Here is a 22,929-nt window from a genome sequence, read left to right on the forward strand (position 1 = left end):
GAAATTGTAGGCTGCCTATCAAAAAAACCCATCAATGCTTCATTATGTTAGGTGAAAGTTTAGAAATTAATTTTTCAGAATCCATCTGATTGTTCAGACTACACTCCCATGCTACTTTTAAAATATCACACCCCTTTTCCATAAAGCTGATAGAAACGTGATTACTAGAAAGCTGACAGAAGTGGAAAACTAACTAAGGGCATGAGAAGAGAGTGACCTGTGGTATACTACTCAATTCTAAAAATGCTTTGTCAGTACGCTTCAGTTATGGAGCCTTTACAGAGCTCTTCTATTCTGACTTTACAACTCACCAAACCAAACCTGCTTTGGTGATATTAATCATCTTTGAAATACTGTGTCTTTTAAAAACTGAAACTCTCTTATATAAAACTGGTTTTAAAAGTGTCAGAATTATTTTAAAAATGCAGTGAAAAGTTTCAAAGAAAAATTATGCTCAGACATACATTATATTATTTAAACAGAAATATTAGCACAATTCCCTGCTTTGGTTAACTCACTTTTGGTATGACTGTGCTAAGCAGTAAATTTCATCTCGACCTTGCTTCTGTAAAAGTCAGTTTTGCCAGTAGCTTAAACAAGAAAAGGATCCAGCCCTACTGGTACTTCACCAGAACTGTATTACCCTAGCATCCATTCAGGGAATGGAGACCGCTAGAAGACTATAGTAACAAACATAGAACTTCACAGTTTTACTGGAAGTACAGGTTTCTTTCAACAGACTATTTCAGGAGACTATCAGTCTCATTCTTAGCTGCTCTCTTGACAGATGTAGTTACTCATTACTTACCTTTTGAAAACTACTTGGCAGATAAATTTCACAAGGACATAGAACAAAATTAACATGCCAGTATAAAAATCAGCAAGTATAAAGGTGTTAGTGGGCTAAGACGTTTTAAAAATTATTATTATTGCTAGAAAAGAACTACCCCGGCCATGTTAATACAAATTAACATGTTTTTATGTATCAAATAAGGTTTGTCTTTTTTTCTTTTTCCCCTCTTTCTTTCACTCTCGGGGCAGAGAGGATGAGGATTTTTAAGTGGTAACAGTTTTTGGCAGAAAATATTTAGTATTTTCTCCAAAATATAAGATTCTGTAAATCAAAAATACCTTACACCCCACTGAAAGAGATAATACCTTATAAAACGTTGAAGGAGGTGATCCTTTTGCTCCATGAACTTTCACTGCCCCACCATCAAAACCTATAGTGGTTAAAAATCAATATTTAAGCTTCTTCAATATAACTTCAAAGACATTCTTTTGATACATATTAATCAAATGCACTTAATTAAAAAGCAAATCACTGATAGCTGTACTGCCACAGAAGAGAACCTCTCACGAAACAGTCCTCCCTGCCTTAGAAACGCAAACAGCAAATTGGTGACTAAATTTATGACTTCAACGAGTCTTTTAATAGAATGCTTGAAATGTTTATTCATGTACTTAAGAAATACTTAACACAGAAAGCAGCCTTCGGACTTCAGACCCAATAGTTATTTTCTATTTAACAGCCAGTTACTGAACACACACAGAGCATACAATTTACTGTAGGCAGCTGGAGTGGACTGCAGTCCTTCACTTGGGAAAGAAACAAAACAAGAAAGATGAGAAACCAGTGAGAGCTTATTTGCCAATAGCTTAGTAAGTGAAGGGATAACTTAACTTTAGACTTCTTGTCAATAACAGAAACAGAACAGTCTGAATGTATGTTCCAGGGCAACCACCATGTTCAGTATTAGGAATATTAATGACAAAAAGAAACTGGAGAAAACTGGTGTCATGGTATCAGGTTCAAGCTTGAACTGGAGAAAATCAATAGGTGCAACTCCTTGATAATTACCAGTGCAGGATCAGCACCTCATGTCAGACAGACAGAATTATACTGTAGCTCACCTGTACCTAACCTGTGCTTGCAAATATTTAGGAAGCAGTTCAAAGCTTTACACAAGTACTCTGAAGAGATCAAATCAGAACATATCTGAAAAAGTGATGTGACTACCAGAAATTTTACATGTCACTCAAATAACATCACTCTCTCCGCAAGATTGATGACATGAGGTTAAATTAACTCTCTCAAACCAAAACCAGCACAATATAGAACAATATTCCTGCAGGCAGGGTGAAGATCTGGAAGAGTTTCGTGTTCCAAGTGAAGGAGTAATACAAAGAAAAAACCCCACAAAACAAAATGCATAGCATCCATTGACAAAAAGAAAACAGAAGCACCTCTCAGTTCAAACACTGCAAGTAATCCAGCAGGACAATAAAATTGGCAATGTAGACAGCAAAAATAGATAGCTTGCCTGTTTTTACTGGTGTACGTGTCAAAGCACTTCAAATTAAAAATATTTAAGAAATCTGCCCATTTTCCATCTGTTATATTTCTAAGAGGGCTAACTGAAAGTTCATGTGAAAGTTCATTTTAAGTTCAAACATGTCATATCGGGTCATTTGCAAGCTAAAAGTTCATAGGAAGGTTAGGGGTTTTTTGGTTTTTTTTTTTTTTTTTAAAAAAAAAGACTAGTGGCTAAGAGCAGCAAGCTGGCCTTATCAGCCTGTCATTGGTTATGTTGCATGAGCAGAAGGTTCACTGTACAATTTTACAGTACTTTTATTATTGAAGCAAAATATTTTTGATGCTACAGTGTTCTGAGTTTTATCACAGTGAGTTTTTAATTTGAGATTTCAACCGTTCTAAGTTTTATAAAGACACTCAGCATACTGTCACAGATAAGTTCCATTAGAATGAAAAGAGGTATATAATACAGATGCAGTAAAAACAAACTTCAAATGACTGTAGTTAAACACTTTTTTCAAGCTGTCTTATCCAACCTACAGATCTTCAAATCTGTTAAGCCGGGGGGGGATTTGTGTGTTTTGCCTTTAAAGCTAAATCCAGAACATACATTATACCCATCTTAGTCTACTGGCTGTTGAGAGTTTCAAGGATAGCAAATGGACTTTTTCGAACAGAGGTTCTCTGGTGGAAGTCCTGTACCTAAGCACACTTTTATCACTTAACATGATCCAATTAAATGTCTAAGAAAAACACCATTACCAAGTAGTGCTTTGAAAGACACAGCTTTCCATTGTTACTAACATTTCAAATGCCATATGAGAAAACATGTACAAAACATACATTTTTTTGAGTGAAGAAACTGAGCTGCAGTTTAAAAAACCCACTGAAATCATAGTGGAGCTGTCTCAATGTTGCTCAAACAGAATACAGAGTTTAAAGACTTGGTAGGTGCAAGGTGTGCATTAAAAAGTAAAGCAAAAGGAGTAGTGATCAAAGATTTAAATTAGTCAGCCAGCAAGATAAATAAGAGCACAGTTAAAATTTCTAAAGGAATTTCTAGCAAAAGTCCTTGGAAAAAAATCAGTATAGTACAGTATCACACTCTAAGGAACTGATTTAACAAGAAATATGCAGAGAAAACATGGAAATTAAAGTAACTGCTTTAGTTTGATAACCCGGTTCATTGACACAGATCTCTTAACATGTAAGAGGACTAACCTGGAATTTCGGTGATGGAAACTTCGGAAAAGTCACATGTGACATCTGGTAAAAGATACCGCCGAGGATTGCCCAATTCATACACCAACTGTTCAGCTACAGTGCCAAAAGAGATTAGTCCCCCTGTGTCTGGTGGTTTGGAAAGAATAAAGTCTCCTTCAGAGGAACATTCTACAATGGGAAAGCCTATGTTGTGCCTAGAATATGAAACACATTGAAAAAACCCTATAAATACAAAGGGAAAGCCAAAGAAAAATGAGTAACAACAAACCAGAATTTTATGGTAATGACCAATTAAATAAAACTGATCAAGAGTTAGAACATATCTTGTTGTTTCTGCAAAAACATACACAAGAAAAAGCACTGAACAAACTGCTCAACCAAAAAAATAAGAGGATGCATTTTGTTGCCTGGCAAAGGAGTGCAGATAAAACAGACAGCAACAGTAAACAGATAAAAGCGGGGAAGGGAATGGAGAAGGACACTAACAGAAATTGTTAAAGTAAAAAGAAGCCAAAAGAATTAGAAGACTATGATTAAAGAGTAAATTCAGAAGAAAAACCACAACTGCTAATTCTAGCCTAGACTGGCTACAGCAGCACACACAGCATGAAGGGGAAGACACGTAAATACATCCTGCACTCTGGATTTGCAAAAAGGCAGTCAAAGCAGGAAGAACAGACTGTGCTGGAAGCCTCAGAGACGAAGGGAAGTAGGAAACAGGAATAATCACACCTATTAAGGACAATTTCACATGTTAATAATAAATTATACGCAGAAAAGTTATAATCAGAAAACAGAAAGATATATGAAAGTTAAGATCTTCAGCCCAGAACAATAAAAGACAGAATGAACAGAAAATTATGAGGCACAGCAAAAAGAAAAGCAGTAAAACAGAAAATTACAGACATGTTTGTAAAAGAAAATATTCCTCCTCCTCACATTCTCACAAGAGTAATATACAGAAAGTGATCAAATAACTCATAGTAAGAGGCACATGCTGGTCATTACAGTAATAGGGGGCAGAATTTTCAGGGTTCTGTGGATGAGATCTAGATATTTGCCTTCCCAGCTAAAAGACTTTTATTTACAGAGAATTTGAGCAAAAGTAATGACTTAAAAAAAAAAAATGTAAAAAGTTTAAAAGTACCTGAAAATTAAAATAGAGCCTTAATATTCTTCTAAAAAGGCTACCTGGCTCACTCCCTTCTCACAGGAAGTTGGAAATTTGTGCAAGTGTCCCAGAGACACAAAAAGAGAAGTTAAGGAGATACAGCCCCTTGCAAAAGCAAAACTGTTCTAAAAAGGTCCTAATAATGAAAGGTGGTGAACATCACCATTCTCATTAAAGTCAATGACCTTCAGATCCTTTGTACATACTTAAAATCTGTCCATCCCTGAAATTAATTATTTTTGGGTGCCAGTGGGAACAATGTGCTGAACATACAACCAAACTGGTTATCAGCAAAGGTTAGATGAACATAGTTTGTATAACATAAATCCACAAAGTTTTGAAGGAAGTAAGCAAAGAAACCAGTAAACTCTTAAGTGACATTTGTAAAAGTTCATGGGAGTTTGAACAGATTCCTTATCATCGGGAAGCTTCGAACATAACCCCATTATTTAAAAAAAGGATTAAGAGACAAGCTCTGTTACCAGAGATCAGCAACTTTAATACTGATAGTGTACAAAAGTTGGAAAGTATGGTAGCTGGAGGACACCTAGAAAAGCCCACATCGAATCAGTAAAGATTATACTTCATTAGACTGAATTCATTGAAACTATTTAAACCACTAAACAGATAAAGGGAAATAAAAAACCCCACCCTGGTGAATACAAAGAATTGAATGGAATCAATAATTTTTTATATAAGTTATTCTAGATTTTTATTTTTTTGAGGGGAAGAGGAGGGAGAAAAGATGGTGGCAAGTATGTAACATTCAACATTTTAAAGTGTGACACAGAAAAAACCCAACACCCAAAACACCTCTCAATTCTTGGTCTTGAACACTCATGTAGGGTAACAGACTAACATACGTAATAATCCCAATTTTACAGGTAAGGAGACACAGACAGGAAGCATCATGATTTACCCTGTGTTACACAGCAGGCTCAGTCACTAAACAAGGCTGGAATTAAGGAGCTTTTACCCTCTTGGTGCCACGCTTGTGTGCTTTGACCCTACCATCTACCTGTCTTAAGGCAACAGCACCAGGTGCCTTGCTAGCAGGCTCACACAGCTTATTTGAATCACTTACCCAAAAGTGAAATCACTTCCATCAAGACATTACCCAGTGCAGTCTATCCCGCTGCAGTGACAACTGGTATCCTTGCTGCAGCCCACTTTGATCTAAGTCATCAGCACACACAACTCTTACGACACATTCCTGCACCTACTCCCCAGTGATCTTTGTTTTGACAAAAGAAAAGGTGAACTGTAGACACTCAACTTTCTACTCTGAGCCACTGAGTCTACTAACATCGATTAAACTTCAGTTTACCCAAGCGCCACTCTCAAAAGACCTGAACCATTAAAAAACAAAAACCAACAATATAGTGAGGCAAAGAGAAAAATTTCACTCCCTAAAATGGTTAAAATCTGGCAAACACTTAAATCATTAAAAGCAGACCAATCATGGAAGACAGCAGATAAACAGTGTCAGTATAAACAACACTATTATTCAGGTCCCTTAGTATGCAAAAGGAAGGACAGACTCTGATCTTCCTGTTATCTTAGGGCCATCAAAGTCAGAGGATCCTTATGGTGGAATTTTTTATGCTGCCAGAGTAGCTGGAAGGAGACCATATAGGTATGAATGTACTTTCTGGAACAGCTTCTAAATAGCCTCTAAGGTTGAGACATATTTGCTATATAAAAAAGACAGACAGTTCTTACCACTTGCAGCAAAGTGTTGACCCAAAGCTTGTAAGAAAACTGTATGAAGGGAGAAGACATTCTAACACAAAAAAACCCAAACAAAAACCAAAACAAACACCACCACCCCCCAAAAGAAACAAAAAAGGGGGAAAAACTTCTAGTCTTCCTAGGAAAGGCATGCTGACACAGGACACTAGCATGTCCTAGCATGATAAGAGTTTTTAGCTAGATTTAAACCATTCTGAAATTCACAACCCAGAAGGTCAATGAAAAGAACACTACAATCAGTGACTTACCCTTTGGTCATCTCTTTCATTGTTACTGTTTCAACAGTTAGTGAAGGTATCAAGGAACACTTTTTGCCTTCATCTGAGATAAGTGTGAGGGATGTTTCCTCCTCAAGGTCCAACACCACCCAATGAACTTCCCTGAATGCTCAATTAGTTGCAGAAGATGTGTGTTCTCCCAGGTCACGTCAGCTCTGAAAGCTTCCCTCACATTTTAACAATCCAAAACATAGAGCTCAATAAATTGAGCAAGAAGCCCCTGGATTCCATCTGTATTGTAACTAGATGACTGGGAAAATACATACATCCTATACTACCTCATAGCAGATGCCAATAATCACCTATGTTAACATATGCATGCTTAGGAGAAAAATGTATTTTGTATATTGCTAAAAGACATTACTTCAAATTAATTCTCAGCTTGGAAACAAACTGGACTAAGTCAGCCCTATGGCATGGTTCAGTCAAGTGACAGCTACTTAAACCTGGCGTTAGAGCTCACTAGCAGCAATAGCTACCTGGATGGGGTATTCTAGCACATACCACAGGTACTATGATCACACCGTCACCTTAATCAGCACTTCCACTGAAAGAAGTAACTCTTTGCCCGATTCACTAGTAGGTTTTGCTGAATGACTATAGACCATATGACATCCGCTCTGTAACACGCCAACTTTATGCTGGCCATAACCCACAGCCAAGTTGTAATTTTGTACAGTGTAGCAGGGGAGTTAAACCACAGAACTATGAACTTGAACTTCAGCAGCAACTACAGTCATGGCATCCAAAGTGGCACCCTTCAATAATACAAGAACTGCATCAGTTTAGTGATAAAAACCCCTAGTAGGATGGGGCAATATCAAGCAATGTAAACAACTCTGAAAGGAGACTACTAAAATGGATTCTAATTAAATTATATGATCGTGTAATTAATAAAATACAATACTAGAGATAAATATGAAAGTACCACTTTTAAAACATTTTGAGCAGTTCTTTTAACACAGAGTTAAAATACAGAAGTAATATACATCAGTTCGTGAAAGGAGATGACAACTACCATTCTTTTGTCCAAAATGTCTGTTTCGGGTTGCGTGTTTGGTAATTAACAATTAAGTAAGTTATATGCATTAGTAAACCAGAGCACTGAATAAATCCAAGCTAAGACTAAACTTCAGAAACCCCCTCCAAGTTGGGGCTAGGTGAGGAGTTAACAGTTAAAGCAGGTCCTCACTGACTACAACACAGGGGTAACGAAGTTCCAAAACTGGTTTTGCTGCTGAAGCCACCTTCTCAGCAACCACCTACAGCTGCTATCCTATTCTAATAGGAAACAGGGCTCTGAAATTGAGTCTCCTGTCAGTTCTCTGCCTGCCAATGACTTACTCTTGAATTAATTTTTTCCATGTAAAATGCTGTTTTTTCTTCAGGTTTGGCTCTCAGAAATATTACAGTTTATGGGCATGTCACAGGTGATAACATGAACCATCTAAGCAGAGATCTTCTCTGTCTACTCTCAAGACAATGCACTAGTGAACCTCTGTGCAGCTATGAAGATAGCCTTTCTTCTTGTTTTGCTGCATATCTTACACCATTTGCATTACAAAAAAAAGTAAAATCCATGATCAGTATTGGGTCCTGTTTAGCTCAGGGAGAGACACATTGTCTGAGATAAAACAGGTATTTCTTCCCTCATAAGGTGCCAAACCCCTCAAGTATCTCATTCTGGCCACTACTGGTAGACTGGGGAGATTACTGGCAACAAAAGATGGGACAGTTAGTGTAGCACATTTACTTGCAGGGGAAGAAAGAAAACAAAAAACAAAAAAAACCCACAGCAATGCATGTGACATGGAAGTGAACCAGGGCCCAAGTAGGCTGTGCTATCAAATTTTAGCTTTACAGCTAATGCAGTTTCCTGGGATGTGACTCAATGAACGTCATGCTGAGAAGAGCTCTAAGCCAAGCTTCTCAACTCCCTGGGCATGTATTTCAACCGCAAAAAGAAGAAACTGCTACCACTTCTAGCAGTGTTTTTACAACCAATTCAAAACTGCTAACGTGTCAGGCAAGATCAGCACAAACTTATGGGTAAGGATACGCATCTCTACAGGTCAGTACCAACATGTTTCCTAACTTCTGCTGCAATTCCAATTTAGGCAAAATTTATTGATTGCATCACTTATCTCCTCTGACTAGGGCATTTCAGAGTATGCCTTGTATGTAAACTCTCAATGCCTAGACAATTTCAGGCCAATCAGACAGGCTACCTGGTGTTTTCAGCTGCCTGGAATAGATGGTGCTACAGAGAAAAAGGCATTCCACATTGCTGATTGGGACTCGTATGCTGGATTCTGTTCAAGTCCCAAGTTAAGCAATCTGGATCCAGCCCTTAAGAGACTACAACTAGTGACTTACCCTTTTGGTCAGCCCAGGCCAGAGGATTATGCAGTCTCAACCATGGTACACTCCTGGCTTAGGGCAAAATGTCAGTGTTTATCATCTCCTCAAAATGATTACTCTACTGATCAGCATTAGTTTATTCTCTCCTGCATTTCAAAACAAAACAATGTACTAATCATCCACTGGCACTAAATAATAGTAAGAGACAGCAATGTCTGGGGTTAAATGAAATTAAATACAGAGCTGTGCATTATCAATATAGTTCTGGCATCACGGTTCATTTTGACACATTGCATGAATTCCCTATTGAGTGCTGGGCACTAGACATTAAATAGGGAGCAGTGATGCATTATCACTTCTTCTGACCATCTATTGACATATATTATTACACAAATAACAGAAAAGGAGTAAGTGTCCTTTTTGATAACATTTACTTAAAATCAGTCATTTAAGAATGCACATTAGTCTTCTATAATCTGTGAACTAATGGTTTCTTACATTTTCTCTGCTAAACATCAGAGAATCCACACAAGAGGTGAGTCAAGCAGCCTTCCTCTCACTGGAAAAGTCAACGGCGTCTATCCCCTCTACCTGTCTGTTCGTTTTCATGAAAACTGGATGAAATTTTACAGCTTCAAGATTCCTGCCTTTAAGTCAAATATATTAAGGAGATACACCCAGCACAATTAAAGAAATCCCAGTGCCTTAGGTCAGCAGACAGAAATCAACTAAGTCTGGCTTCTATCAACTAAAGTAACTTGGAGAGTCATGAGCTGGAACATGCACTTTACTTGTTTTACATTAAAAACTTACTTTACCGAGACAACAAAGAAAAAGAAAGAATAGCTTAGGTTTTAACAGCTAAGTATTCAATGGCCACAATATACCCACATGAACATTCCTGAGACTTAAAGAACCCTTTTGCAGTGGAACTGAGTTCCCAGAAGTGGTCTGCATCAAACATTTCAAGAAAATTAAAAACAAAACAAAACCACACAAACACACACACACACCCCACACACCCCCCCCAAACTAAAAAACTATGTTGGATGAATGAAGTGGGTCCAATCCAATGCCTCAATACTCATAGAGACATGATAATATATGCATGGAATGCGAGCTCTGACTCTGACTTGCCTGGCTTAAAGTGCTCGTTTACACAGTTAATTATTTTTGCTTATGCATAAACAATAGACAGATAAGGTTTATAAGCCTAAAAATTTGATAAATTCTTCCTTTTTTGTTTACAAGTTAGAAAAAACTCATACCTATCAGCCCTTCTTAGCAGTACACTTACACCTTTTTCAGCAGCCAAAGACAGAAGAGCAATGTGGACTACTGTTCTCAGGGAGAAAAAAAACCCAAAGGCAGTCAAAAAATGACCCGAGTCTAATCATAACTAAGCCTACCCTCTGCAATAAGATGTGAGGAAAAGAGAGAGATTGCCCTCTAGCGTTCAGTCACCAGAGAACAGCATAAGTGCTGTGAAAGGTTTTCTTAAGCTCTAGTGTAAAGGTCCAGTAAATGTTTGCAGAGCTGAACGGTAAGTGGTCTTGGCTGCATGAATGCACTCATGGCAGTGAGAAATTCCTATGTGAAAGGAGCTCTAACGACAAACACAGATATTTGACTTGGCTTCTTCCCCCCACATTTACTTTGTTGGGCTGGTTTGGATTTAACCTTATGTATCACAGACACTACGATTTACTAAGATCTAAATTACACATGCTTACTTTCAGGAGACTGCTAAAAATGTTGCTTTTCCTAAATGAGGGAGAAATCATTAATAAACTATAGTCAAGTAACTTCTGCAAACTCTGTCAGAGCTCTGTTGACCTATTGGCAATGTAAGTAATGTTGGTGGCAGCAGGTATTGCATGTTTTGGTCAGTACTGAAACTACGAATGATCATATTATTGTGCATTATTATGCAATGCATTATCTGCATGCATTGAAAATGGATTCAGACTGTCTAAATAACAAAAACCCCACCCCACCAAGTTTCTTTAAGTTAAGGAGTCAACAGGTTACTACTAAGCTATCAAATGGAAAATGCATTTTTCTGCAGCCCAAAGGCTTTCATAATATTTCCTCTTTGTGCATTTGGACCTAAATATAGTAAACAACTATTTATCAGGGGAGGGGGGAGCAGCAAAGCTCTCTAACAAATCTCCTCCCCTCCCTCCTTCTCCCCGTACCCTAAATGGATGTGCTGGACAAGTCCACTTTAGTCAGCCTTCTACTCTGCCTCTCCAAATGTAACATTAAAGCTCACACGTTATTTTGGTTTTGACTAGTTTTAGGAGTTTATCATACAGGCTGACGTTTATCATACAGGCTGACGTGTAACATGCTTTTATTTCAAGAATTTCATCAATTAAATGCCTAAGCCTTTTTCAATTTGCAAACAAAAACACTAGTTTTAAGGCACCGTGATTAATTCTTTAGAAGACTTAACCCGAAGGTAAATAAGTTACTGTTATATTAGCATAGATACAATCATGCATGGTTCAGAAGTACGCGTGCAGATCGATGGGGACAAGATGACAGAGCGGTATTGGGTGCTATCCTTCTATATTCTTTAGTAGCGATCCAAGTCAGCACCAGTTAACTCTAAGGCACAAGACTACTATGATTTTAGAGAGTTACATGACTTTTATACACACACTAGTATTAGCTATGCATATACAATGTATATATACTTGTCCGTAAAATTAGCTACTCCCACTCCAGTAGCTCATGGTTTAATATACTCAAACTTCCTTTTTTGTTTTTAAACCAGACTGCCATTTCTCTCAGAAAAATCCTTAAAAATAAAGAACTACCAAGCATTTTAATAAGAAAAGTAGTATTCTGCTTTTTCTTTCATTCTTTTATAGAGCGAGGTCTGTTGGAGTCACAGTTACAGGAGATTTTAAGAAGTTTCATGATACAGCATAAAAAAATCATCATGAGATAGATCAGAATAGGAATAAGATTAGCAGTTATAAATTTCCAAACTGAAAAGAATGTCTCATTGCCATAAACCCTCTCATTCGATTTCCCATTGAACACAACAGTGAGGAGTGAGTGCAGTTTGTTCAGGGCTAGCAGCCTTCTAATAGGTGAAAAGAAATGTCTGACCCTGTTTCTTTCAATGCCATATGTGCCTTCACCTGTAAATCAGCAGTGTTCAGGAACTCAGAAAAGCAGAATACTTCTTTCAGGATCACGCTCTGAATCAGAAACACTCACTACAAGTAGCAGAAAAAAAGCTTGGCAGCCCTAGGGAACTAACCCAGGAGAGCAGCTCTTCAGACTGCAGGACACAGTGTCCTGCTGGTTCATCCACCTGGACTACAGGCTGCCCCCAGTGGCCTCCTTCCCAGGGTCAACTTGGGAACAGGAACACACCCGATGAAAACCACCCTTCTCTCCCGCATCTCTCCCACTGCTCTTCATCCCTTTCCTCCATCAAGTAAAGGAAGCGCTGCCTTTCTCATGACACAGCACAGGACAAGATTCCTCCCTCTCATCCCAAGGAAAATAGGAATAAACTACAGCCAGAATCACTCAACCTATGCAAAACATGTTCCCTGACTACTTTTAAACTACTGCTTTTGACCAACTTGTTTTTAAGAGGCTACGTTAGTCCTGCCTTGTGGTACTTCTCAGCAGGCAGAAGGACCTACCTGCGTGAAAGTAATCCAGGAAGCCTGAACACAAGATACACACATAACTTTTTGAAAGGACTGACAGCTCAACACATTTGTGGAGATCAGGCCATACAGCAGGAGAGGACTGTGGCATACATCCACCCCTACCAAAGCAAATTATATAAAATTTGTGACTGAGCAGTAGGCAACTCTGATCTAACTGAAGACTCATGAAACAGCATCCAAAATATGCATATTGTCTTCTCCATTACAATCATACATGAAAGCCAGTAACAAATCTTTCCAAAAAGCAGATGATAAAAAACACAGAAAAAATAATCTAAAAGAAAAAAAAAAATCAAAGTGCTAAATTTTTTTTCAAATCATCTGCTTCCTAAGTTAACAAAGAAAGCCCCCAGCTGACCAGAAAGGGAAACTGCAATAGGGAGAATAGACCTTGTAGAAGAGTAACATTAAGGCAGAAAAATATCAAGAGGCCTATATTGCCTCCCCCAAAAGAATAAAGTAGAAGCAGTTTTCACAACATAGATATAGTAGGAAACCTCATCTTCGGTCCACTACAAACATACATGTTGATGTCATGGTTACCTACCAGTCTGGTACTGCATGCCAATCAGTGAATATTCCACCTGTACATTGAGCACCACATTCAATGAGATGACCTGCAAGGCTGGGAAAATGGCATTTAAATAACTAAATATTCTGTAAAATCAGGTTTCACAAATCCAGCTTTAAACTATGATAATACAGTAGAAATAAAGCTAAATAACAGAACATGCTATTTTTTTTCCTCCATAGGCATCTAACACATTTATAAATTACGCATTAAACATAACAAGGGATTCTGAAAGATTAATGTAAGAAGAGTTGAAAGGAGTAACTTTTACGTGAAGAATCAAATGAATTTCCTGAAAAAAAAAAAATGAACACCTAAAAGATTATCTGACACCAAGAAACAAGTTTCATTGGTCATTTCAAAAAGTCTTGATCTAAATTATCTGAGCAGTCTGCACTGTGTGTAACAAAATATGCAAAGCCCATTTTTAAAATCAAGAGTTACAAGATCTCACTTCCAATGTGAAGGACAGAATATATTATGATTACGTATCATGATTTTCAAATCTTTGATTGTGATAGTCCATAAACACTCAATAGAATTATGGGGAAAATCCTCATCTATCATCCCCAATTCAGTGGAGCTGGAGTTTCCCTCCACATTTATTCTCAAGCAACAGGGGGTCCAAGCATAATACTACTAGGTGTACTCAGGTTACCCAAGTAGTCACCCATTTTTCATGGACTTCAACGCAGTCGGATGATGCAAAAAGTTAACTTAGGCAACAGAATTTTACTCTATGCTTTCTGCATCAGATTCCTAACCTTAGGACTTACAACTTGGGTTTGCAAATGGGAGTACTGACACTGAGCTTCTGCACAACCATACACGGATGCTGACCTCTGACTGAATATCCTCCTGTGCATCTTTGAGGGTAAGGCCTGCTACCATCTCAACTATCAACAGTGATGGCCAAACAGAAGAAGCTGGGAATCACTGGTCTGTACTGTAAGATTTCATCTTTTGACACAAAATGGACAGGAAGAGAAAGTTAAGCTCTTAAATAAAATCATCCACTCCTTTCCTCATTTTGTTATTTTAAGTTGGTTCCAGAAAGAAGTTTCTATAATTTCAATTCCAAATGAGAGAATATTAAGTAAGCCTTAAAAAAGAACCCAAAACCTAACAATAACATTCAAATAAATGAATTTAATAATAATAATATGCAAAATCATTAAGTGCTTAAAAAGTTCTGTTATCCTGACATTATATGATATGAAATGTAAATTTACCCATTTCTTCTTATATCATTTACCTTCCCGCAGCTAGCAAGTCAAATTCATCCCTATTCCAGCCAAACTAGAAGAAAAATACAAATGTTACATATATAAAGGTTTCATACAGTACAGAAAACTGCACATAGTATGTTCACTGATTTGAGTAACAATGCATTGGATATTTTTACTTAACTGCAGAAATCTGAAGAACAACAATTGGCAGGTGCTGTACATGGATTTGAGTTGCTATACAGTAAATAAGTAAAAGAGCTCCGATGTATTTCAGTTCTCCTCTTATTAATACACCCAAACAAATATAAATTCTCAAAGTCACACCCTCTTCAAAAAAATTGGAAGTGCAATATTCATATTATTCAAAGTTTGCATAACCCAGAGGTTTAAGAATCTACCACCTATTTTGTATCATGTAAACAAACCACTGTTTTTTCAACTTCTGAAAGTTATCAGTTCCTGGAGTACTACCAGTCATCCTTAAAAACTGGAAGTATGTTTTCTGTTTAACTAGAAATCATTTTTCCCCAAGTTCAATGCAGTGCAAGCAATATATTCATTGTTTCTTATTTAGAACTTAACAGAAATATCCCTAAACCTTTAAATAAATTAGATAAGGCCTCTCCGGAGTAGATAATACACACTGACAGCTATTTTGAAAATGTAAACAGCTAGGAATAAAATAACAAGTCATAATGGCAATTATAAATGGGAAAGTTTAATTCTTGATTAGCCAACATTTGACATACATGAAGTCAGAAGAGTATGAAGTTTTAGAAAGGATGTTTGTAACTAGACACTAACACATACCCTCATATTTTTTTTTTAAATATGCACCAAAAGAAGCTTCCATATTTCACAGTGTGTGGTCATTCACAAAAATGTATAACCTATTCAAAATGCTTAAGAAAACCACATATCCTGCTTGTATAATTTGTTGAAATTCAAGGAATTTGAGAAATGTTGTATTGAAACTCAACTACTTAAAATAAAAACTGCTTACCCATTGAAAAAGACCAGTGTTTTAGACCACCTCACGTGCCTCCCTCCCCCCCAAAACCAAAGTGAGCTCTACTATCGCCACCTTGTGGTACAGAAAAATATACTTGTTTCTTAACCTTACACACCAAATTTTAAAGGGGCGGGGGGGAGGAGTAAGAGTGAAATACTGATGAAACATGGTAAGACTTCCTTAACTTCACCAAAACGCTTTCCAGCTTCATGATACACAAGTTCATAAATATCCCTGCTGTAAGTTTAGGAGAAGTGAAAGCTAGCAACTTTTCATGCATGTAAGGAAAAAAAAAAATTAAGGTGCTCATTATTTTTCATTTAGTATCTACATTTTCCTAAGGAGCAACAGTTGTCTGACAATGACTGCTGAATATTCATTCACATATGTTCATTACCATATGGAAATTAACTCATACTTACAGAATGAATGAGTGGTCCTAATACAATCCCACTGTCAACGCATCTACCTGTCACAACAATATCAGCTCCAAGGTCAAGAGCCCTGCTTATTGGTCTTGCACTAAAGGTGACAAAACACAACAGTTAAGTACTTTTACTTTTCAAAGCATCATTTAAAAAAAATCAGTTCCCTGCCACACACAGGATAAAAATCACTTAAAAATCCTGTAGGAAATCAATGAAATCAACTTTAACGACCAAGTTGTCATTTTGTATATACAACAAGAATATTTTAAAAAGCAATCATCAGAACACCCGATCAAATTTAGGTACCTAAATGACATAATTGAAACACTCGTCTTGATGCTCATAGAAACTCTCTTGAACATAGTGCATAGAGGGTCACTTCTATTATCAGTAACAGAAAATAGTAAGTGTTTTTCAGAGATTCATTGCTTGTATTTCATTTGTAGATGAGTGTATAAAGACCAATATTCTTCACAGAGAAAACTTGGTGACTTTGCCCTCCAATTTTAAACCTTTCAGGTCAATTTCCATAGGCATTTTTTAGAACTCGCAGTATCAACCAACTTCAAGAGGAGCACCGTACAGTCATTTTCAAAGAAACTCAGGCAACGGATTTTCCAGATTGGTCAGGTAAGAGTCAGCCCAGTCAGAATTAGTCAGGCTTGAAAATATTCACCCAGGTGAACCACTCGAGTTTATACACTTTAGTGAGCAAGCTTTGACCAGAGCGTGTGGCTCCTGGCTTCTAAACCCATGCTATCTGCTGGATCCTTCTATTCTTCATGAAATAGGCAGCTTCAACACACAAACCATGTAAACCGCGTGCCCTGAAGAATAAAATCACCAGCAGTGCTTTTCTACAGTTTCTATAGACTTAGCCCTGTTTTTGTCAAGAGGTAAGTTAGGAAACACAAAAGTTTTCTTAGTGATGTAAACATAAAACGTAAGTATGTACTTTTTTCCCCCAATGCTACATGAACCAAAGGATACTAGCTAGAACAACAAGCAAATATACAGCATACAGAAGCTATTTACACCTCTGGGCATAGTGTTAAGTAACAGTCACAGGTAAAAAGCACAAATGGGGTTTCTGCATACGTACATACAGGATACTGATAGAAAAAACTGTGTAACTACCTTTAACAAGCAGTAAATAAAGCCGTTTGGCTCTTATTCTTAAAAATGCACGTGAACTCAGTCCACAGAACTCCTAATAGCCCAAATCAGGAGGGACAGAAGAAACACTTCAGGATTGATACCCCAATGCAGATTTTTCAGATGGAGCTTACACACTTGAATCAAGAATCAAACTGTAAACATAATCAGATTTAGGGAATTAAAAGTGAACTATCTACAGAACTTTCAGATTTTACCCGATACACTCTGATGTTGACTTGTTTTACAGGCATATATAAATTTATCATTTGCTTTATGAATAAGCATCCAGCGCTGATGCTGTCAAAGAAAAATGTAACTTATGAAACAATTGATTTAAGAGGCTGGTAATAGCTTTACATTTCAATGCAACTGAGATTAAGGGGCCCATAAAGAAATACCGCTTTTATTAGAAAACCAAGAGTCCGCTGTTCTAGCATCTGTTAATGAAGCAGAGGTAATGGATTTTTAAAATGCCTCATCCTCATACTAGCCTGCTTTTGTCCTCTCTCCTTTGATTTGCATTGCTTTTTTAATTCATGAATAAATCATGAACCACCAGAATTGGAATGAACTCTTTCTCACAGTTACAAATCTTAAACATTATTTCTTAGGTTTCATTTAGAGTTACTCATGATCTGCAAATGTTGCAAGTCAAAGTTTAACAAACAGAAAAATCCAGCAACAGAAAACACTAAAGATGAATTTAAAAAGACTCATCTATTAAAAGTTTCTTATTTTGCAGAACTAAATACATGCTGTGTTAGGTATAACCATACTCTGCTATCTGCCAGTAATGCATTTTTGGAAAGTGCAATGATAATGACAAAAGAGAGAGCACAGCAGTTTTTCCATAAACATTAGTGTAAAAGAGGGGGGACTGTGTGCACAGACTTTAGAAATACACCGAAAAGAAATACAAGAGGGATGATACATGACATGGAGGATGGAAGAGCAAAAACAGGATCACCAGGATCATCAACTGGAAGATATGCTGGCTTTTGGGAACACCTGACCATTGTCCCATTTCTCAGTCCTTCCCCTTTGATAGACTTGATGGACATTGATCCATCTGAAGAAGTTGATGGTGACAATGAAAATGCGACTGTTCACAAACAGGTAGCTAGAACACCTGCATTTAGAGATTTATGGGAGGCCTTTAGTATCATAAAGGAGGCAAAGGAGATCTTTCAAAAGTGATCCATCCTGGAAAGCCAGCTTCCAAAATTTCAATGGTACAAAGCCTGACACACGATTCAGTGCAGCCTAATGGAACCTCTTACAGCACTCAGAGCGTGTTCCAGTACTTTAATTCCTCGTTTGCACTTTTCTAGTGACAATATCCTAAACAACTGCTCCATGCAGCCACAGGATACTCCGCATATGAAAAAGGATTTTTGCAATTGTTATAATTAAACTAAAACTATTTTGGCTTGAACTAAAACCTGAGGATTCACAGGAGATTTAATGCTAAGGAGTCACAACTGGCAAGGTTCTAAAGTTTATTTTATTTTATTTTAACTTATTTATTTTATTTATTTTATTATAAACTTAAAAGTTTATTTGCAAGTTACAAACAATTTTTTTTTTCTGGTTGCCTGAATAATGCAAAGGTGAACCTCACATAGCAGGTGGTTGTACTTACAAAACCAATGTGTTAAAATTGTTTTTCCACAATAAAAAAATATTATTTCCATAATAAACAACTTGTTAACATAACTCACCCAAGATACACATTCATGCTATGAATGCTCTCTGGAAATTGTCTGCCACTCTCTAAATCAGTGATACCAGTTCCTTTTAGGTTCTCCTTCTGTTAGAAAACAAAGAAAACACCAAACCTATGAGTATTTTGTAGTATCTGCTGTAAGCCTTTTATTAGTATCAGACAATAGATCCACTTCATAGCAACTCTAAGCAAAGTATAATTATTGAAATTAGCAACAATACAAATCAGTTGAATGGCTAAAAGCCCTAGACACACTTTTAACCATAGTTTTCCAGCACACAAAAAAACAAGTTGGTCTTTAAAGAAGGCTAGTCCATTCACAGATGATCAACTACAATGAATTGGTATATTCCCTAGGCTTTTAAACTGCCTTTAATTGCTGTAGGACTGAGTAAATCAAACCCTGCAAACAGAAATGTGTCTGCCATAACGGCAATGGTGGCATGGCCAGAAAACAAGGCTAATTCTGCAGCTCCAGGTGATCCTTAGAATACATCGTGTTTCCAGAGAGGGCGGTAGGGGGGTAGGTGTTTTTGACCATGCATTAGGCAGCTTGGGAAACCAGTGGATCCAGGGGCCAATGACTGCATAGACTCAATGTCTAATGCTAGTTACAGGGGGGATCTATAGTGTGGGAAAAAAGCTTCCACTTTGAATTAATTTGGTATTCTATGGTAAGGACTGAAATCCTCCAAACCACAAACAACATTTCCTAGTGTAATTTATTATGTTTGGTATCAGCAGTAAAAGTTGTCTGTAGACAGTAAAAGCTGTTTCTTCTTTGTTCCTGTAAGTTATGTACTGACAATAGCATAGAAAATAATCCATTTCAGATCAGAAACGTCCATGCCAAGCTCAAATAATGACAATTTCATTGTCATACCAGTAATGAAATTCTGGACCACTACTAAAGTAAGTTCAGTAGGGTAGAAGTTTCTTGAAAGGAAGTCCAAGCACTGCACATAATTTGCAAATAATCTTACTTGACCATCTTCCACATTCAACAGCATGCAAGGAGTAACAGAGCCTATACTGATAAATAATTTTCCAAGTTACATACAAAGATTTAACCATAGTGCAAACCTATCCCCTCTTAACCACTATCAATGTATGAACTGTTCTCACAGTATCTTTTCAGGTATGGCCAACGCTTTTTGAGGAACCAGACTTCATACTTAAAGCGTCATCCTTTAAGTCAAAAAAAGCCATATATTTCATCTCTACACTTCAATGGTTTTTTAAAATATTAACACTTCAATCCTCCCACTTAACATTACCTTACTGGCCATAAACTAATTACTTAAAAAAAGAAAAAACAGCTACCTGTAAACAAAATAACAGCAGCAAATGCCTATAAACTACTAAAAACAGCTAGAAGGGATGAACATTTGCACACGTAGTAACTACACCACATTTAAAATTTAAGAGATTTAACACCCAGGATTATTTAGTTTAGACAGAAACAGTAAGTAATAGCACATTCTAGCTTCTACTGAAAAGCAAGCAGACCTTAGATCAGATTCATGGTTTGCTTCAAAAAGATAAGCAGCAGATCCAGAGTCTTGTAAAATTCACCCCCATCACACACCAAACATAAGATGTGCCAACAATTGTTTTCATGCATTACAAAAAAAAATAAAGTGAAGCAACAATTTTTAGATGCTTCGAACGGTAGAAGGCTACTGCATAAAGATACAGAAAATAAGTTCCTGCAGGACAGTAAATGCCACCTTCATGCTATATAGACTAAAATAATTTCCACAATGCTACTAAGCCTTAAGACAAAGTAAAATACCTCACTCATTAGGTCATCTCCAGCAACAACAGCTATTTTCAAATCAACATCTGCTTTCTTTGCCACCTCCTGAAGGGCAGCTGCACAAGCAAGTGGATTAATTCCACCAGCATTACTGATGACACGAACACCTAAACAAAAGACAAATTAAGTTCAGCAGCATCAACAATCACTTGTATTTTAAAAACTTAAAGCATGCTGAAACACAAGCAAGGTATCATCTGCAAGATGTCAGACATCTAATCAAGTAAAGCACTAAAATCACATTAAAATAGGAACACTATTTAATCTGTGAAAGGAGTGGAATAAGCCAATGCAAAACTATTTACAGAAAAATAATTGTTATAGATACTTCTCATCTTCCCTTTATGCATGGAAGGAGAAAGTGACCAAAAAGACATACATGACAAGGCAGACAGACAGTATCAAAACAACTCCTACAGCAACAGTATTTGACACCAGTCATTCAAGCATCCATGCTCTCCAATCAACTGCATTTTAGAAGAAATACGCATCTATCTCCATAAATTCCAGACTGTGTTAGCAAGATATCAGGTACTTGGAAGTAATTCCCTTTCTCCTCTCAAGCTCAGAAAGCTGTGAAGCTATACTAATGTAAACAGAAAAAAAGTGATCAGAAAATAAGTGATATTCTAGAACTACATGGGAATGTTGAAAACCTTTTAGATTGCATGGAAAACATCTAGATCTCACGTTTTAACAAAGATCTGTAAAGCAATCTTCCATTCACAAATTAAAGCTACAATAAGAAATACATGGAGATATATGTATATATTTATAATTACAGCAAGCATTTCAAATTAACCCAATTTAAATATCACCATCAGACCTGCACTTCACATCTATTACAATGGGATTTTTGCCGATGTTTAAATCATTATTCCCAGAGGACAGCAAAACACTGGGGTGAAAAACAGCTGTTTATAGGAATAGTAACTACACAAAACCCACCTAAGCAATTGAACTTAATTAACATACAAATTCACGTGAAGAGCAGCGTACCTTTCCTGTGAATATCTTTTATATAGGGAGCCATGGCAGCGGAGACAAAATCCGGAGTGTAACCTAAAACCTGAAATAATTAAAAGCTGTTATCATTTGTTACGGTTAAGTCAACCCAATCCCTTTTCTTGATTAACAGAAAACAGAAAAGAGGGAAGAACGACTAGCTCTCAAAATGTTTGGATAATGATAGAGGAAAGGACACGAACGCTTTTACTAGATGAAACTGAATATATGAAAATAAATAAATACATGCAAGTAAGAAGTATGCAAAAGCAAACGTGTCCCCGTAACCTGACGTGTTTTAAACAGACACCGAACGTGATTTGGGTCGGAGGAGAGCTCGGGAGGTACCGGAGCCCACCCGCCTCACCGCGGGGCTATACCCCACCCAGCCCGGCCCTCTCGCCTGAGCCAAGCCGGGCACGCTGGGGCTAGGCAACGGCTCCTGGCGGCTACTTACGGGAGACCGGGCTTTGGCGGCCGTCAGCAGCGACATGGTGATCTCGGAGAGATAATCGAAGACGAGGAAATCCAGCTTCCCTCCGTACAGCAGCTGCGGCACTGGCGGGGCAGGGGAGAACCGGCCGTTAGCAGCGTGGTACCCGCACCCCGCCCGGCCCGGCCGCCGGCCGGAGGCTGCCCGGCGCCGGGGGCAGCGCCCGGCGGTCCCGGCCCGCCCCAGCCGCCGCGGGGCAGGGCTGAGGCGAGCTGGGCCGTCCCGCCCCTGCCCTTGGTGACGGCCTTGCGGACGACCCGCCCGCCCGGGCGTGCGGCGGCAGCCCCGGCCCGGGCGCTTACGCAACGGGGCTGTTTGCGGCGCCAGCGGCCGCCGCTCGCCCGCACGCCCGACCGGCGGCCTCGCCAGGCCTCGGCGCCCCAACGACCGCCCCCGCCGCCCGGCCGGGTCTCCCCGACGCCCCCGCGGACAGCCGCCGCCGCCTACCTGCGGCCGCCGTGTCTCCCCAGAAGCCCGAGGCGCAGCCGATGCGCACCGCGGCGCCCGCCGGGGGCTCGCAGGCGCCGCTGCACCGCCTGCTCCAGCGGGGCGGGCGGGCGGCAGCCCCCAGGAGCCGCGGCCCCCGGAGCCCCAGCAGCGAGGCGCAGCTCATGGTGGTGGCGGGCGGGCTCGTGGGCGCCACCTCTGGCTGAGGCCCGGGCCCGCCCCGCGGCCCGCCCCGGC

The 22,929-nt window shown here is 38.6% G+C and overlaps 1 protein-coding gene across 2 annotated transcripts in view; it reads right to left on the minus strand.

The window, feature by feature from the left end:
* LOC143159575 (uncharacterized) overlaps nt 1-22,877 on the minus strand; it is a 65,791-nt gene extending 42,914 nt beyond the window's left edge. For both annotated transcript variants that reach the window (XM_076336648.1, XM_076336647.1), the window contains exons 1-10: nt 22,693-22,877; nt 22,210-22,310; nt 21,747-21,816; nt 20,724-20,854; nt 18,924-19,012; nt 16,039-16,138; nt 14,631-14,674; nt 13,352-13,429; nt 3,539-3,735; nt 1,159-1,223 (exon numbers count right to left, since the gene is read on the minus strand). In XM_076336648.1, the coding sequence (XP_076192763.1) occupies nt 1,159-1,223; nt 3,539-3,735; nt 13,352-13,429; nt 14,631-14,674; nt 16,039-16,138; nt 18,924-19,012; nt 20,724-20,854; nt 21,747-21,816; nt 22,210-22,310; nt 22,693-22,858 (1,041 nt within the window). In that variant the 5' untranslated portion in view covers nt 22,859-22,877. The remainder of the gene's footprint in view (nt 1-1,158; nt 1,224-3,538; nt 3,736-13,351; nt 13,430-14,630; nt 14,675-16,038; nt 16,139-18,923; nt 19,013-20,723; nt 20,855-21,746; nt 21,817-22,209; nt 22,311-22,692) is intronic.
* Between the last annotated feature and the right edge of the window lie 52 nt (nt 22,878-22,929).

The sequence above is a fragment of the Aptenodytes patagonicus genome, chromosome 4, assembly GCF_965638725.1.
Source record: "Aptenodytes patagonicus chromosome 4, bAptPat1.pri.cur, whole genome shotgun sequence".
Taxonomy (NCBI): Eukaryota; Metazoa; Chordata; class Aves; order Sphenisciformes; family Spheniscidae; genus Aptenodytes; species Aptenodytes patagonicus.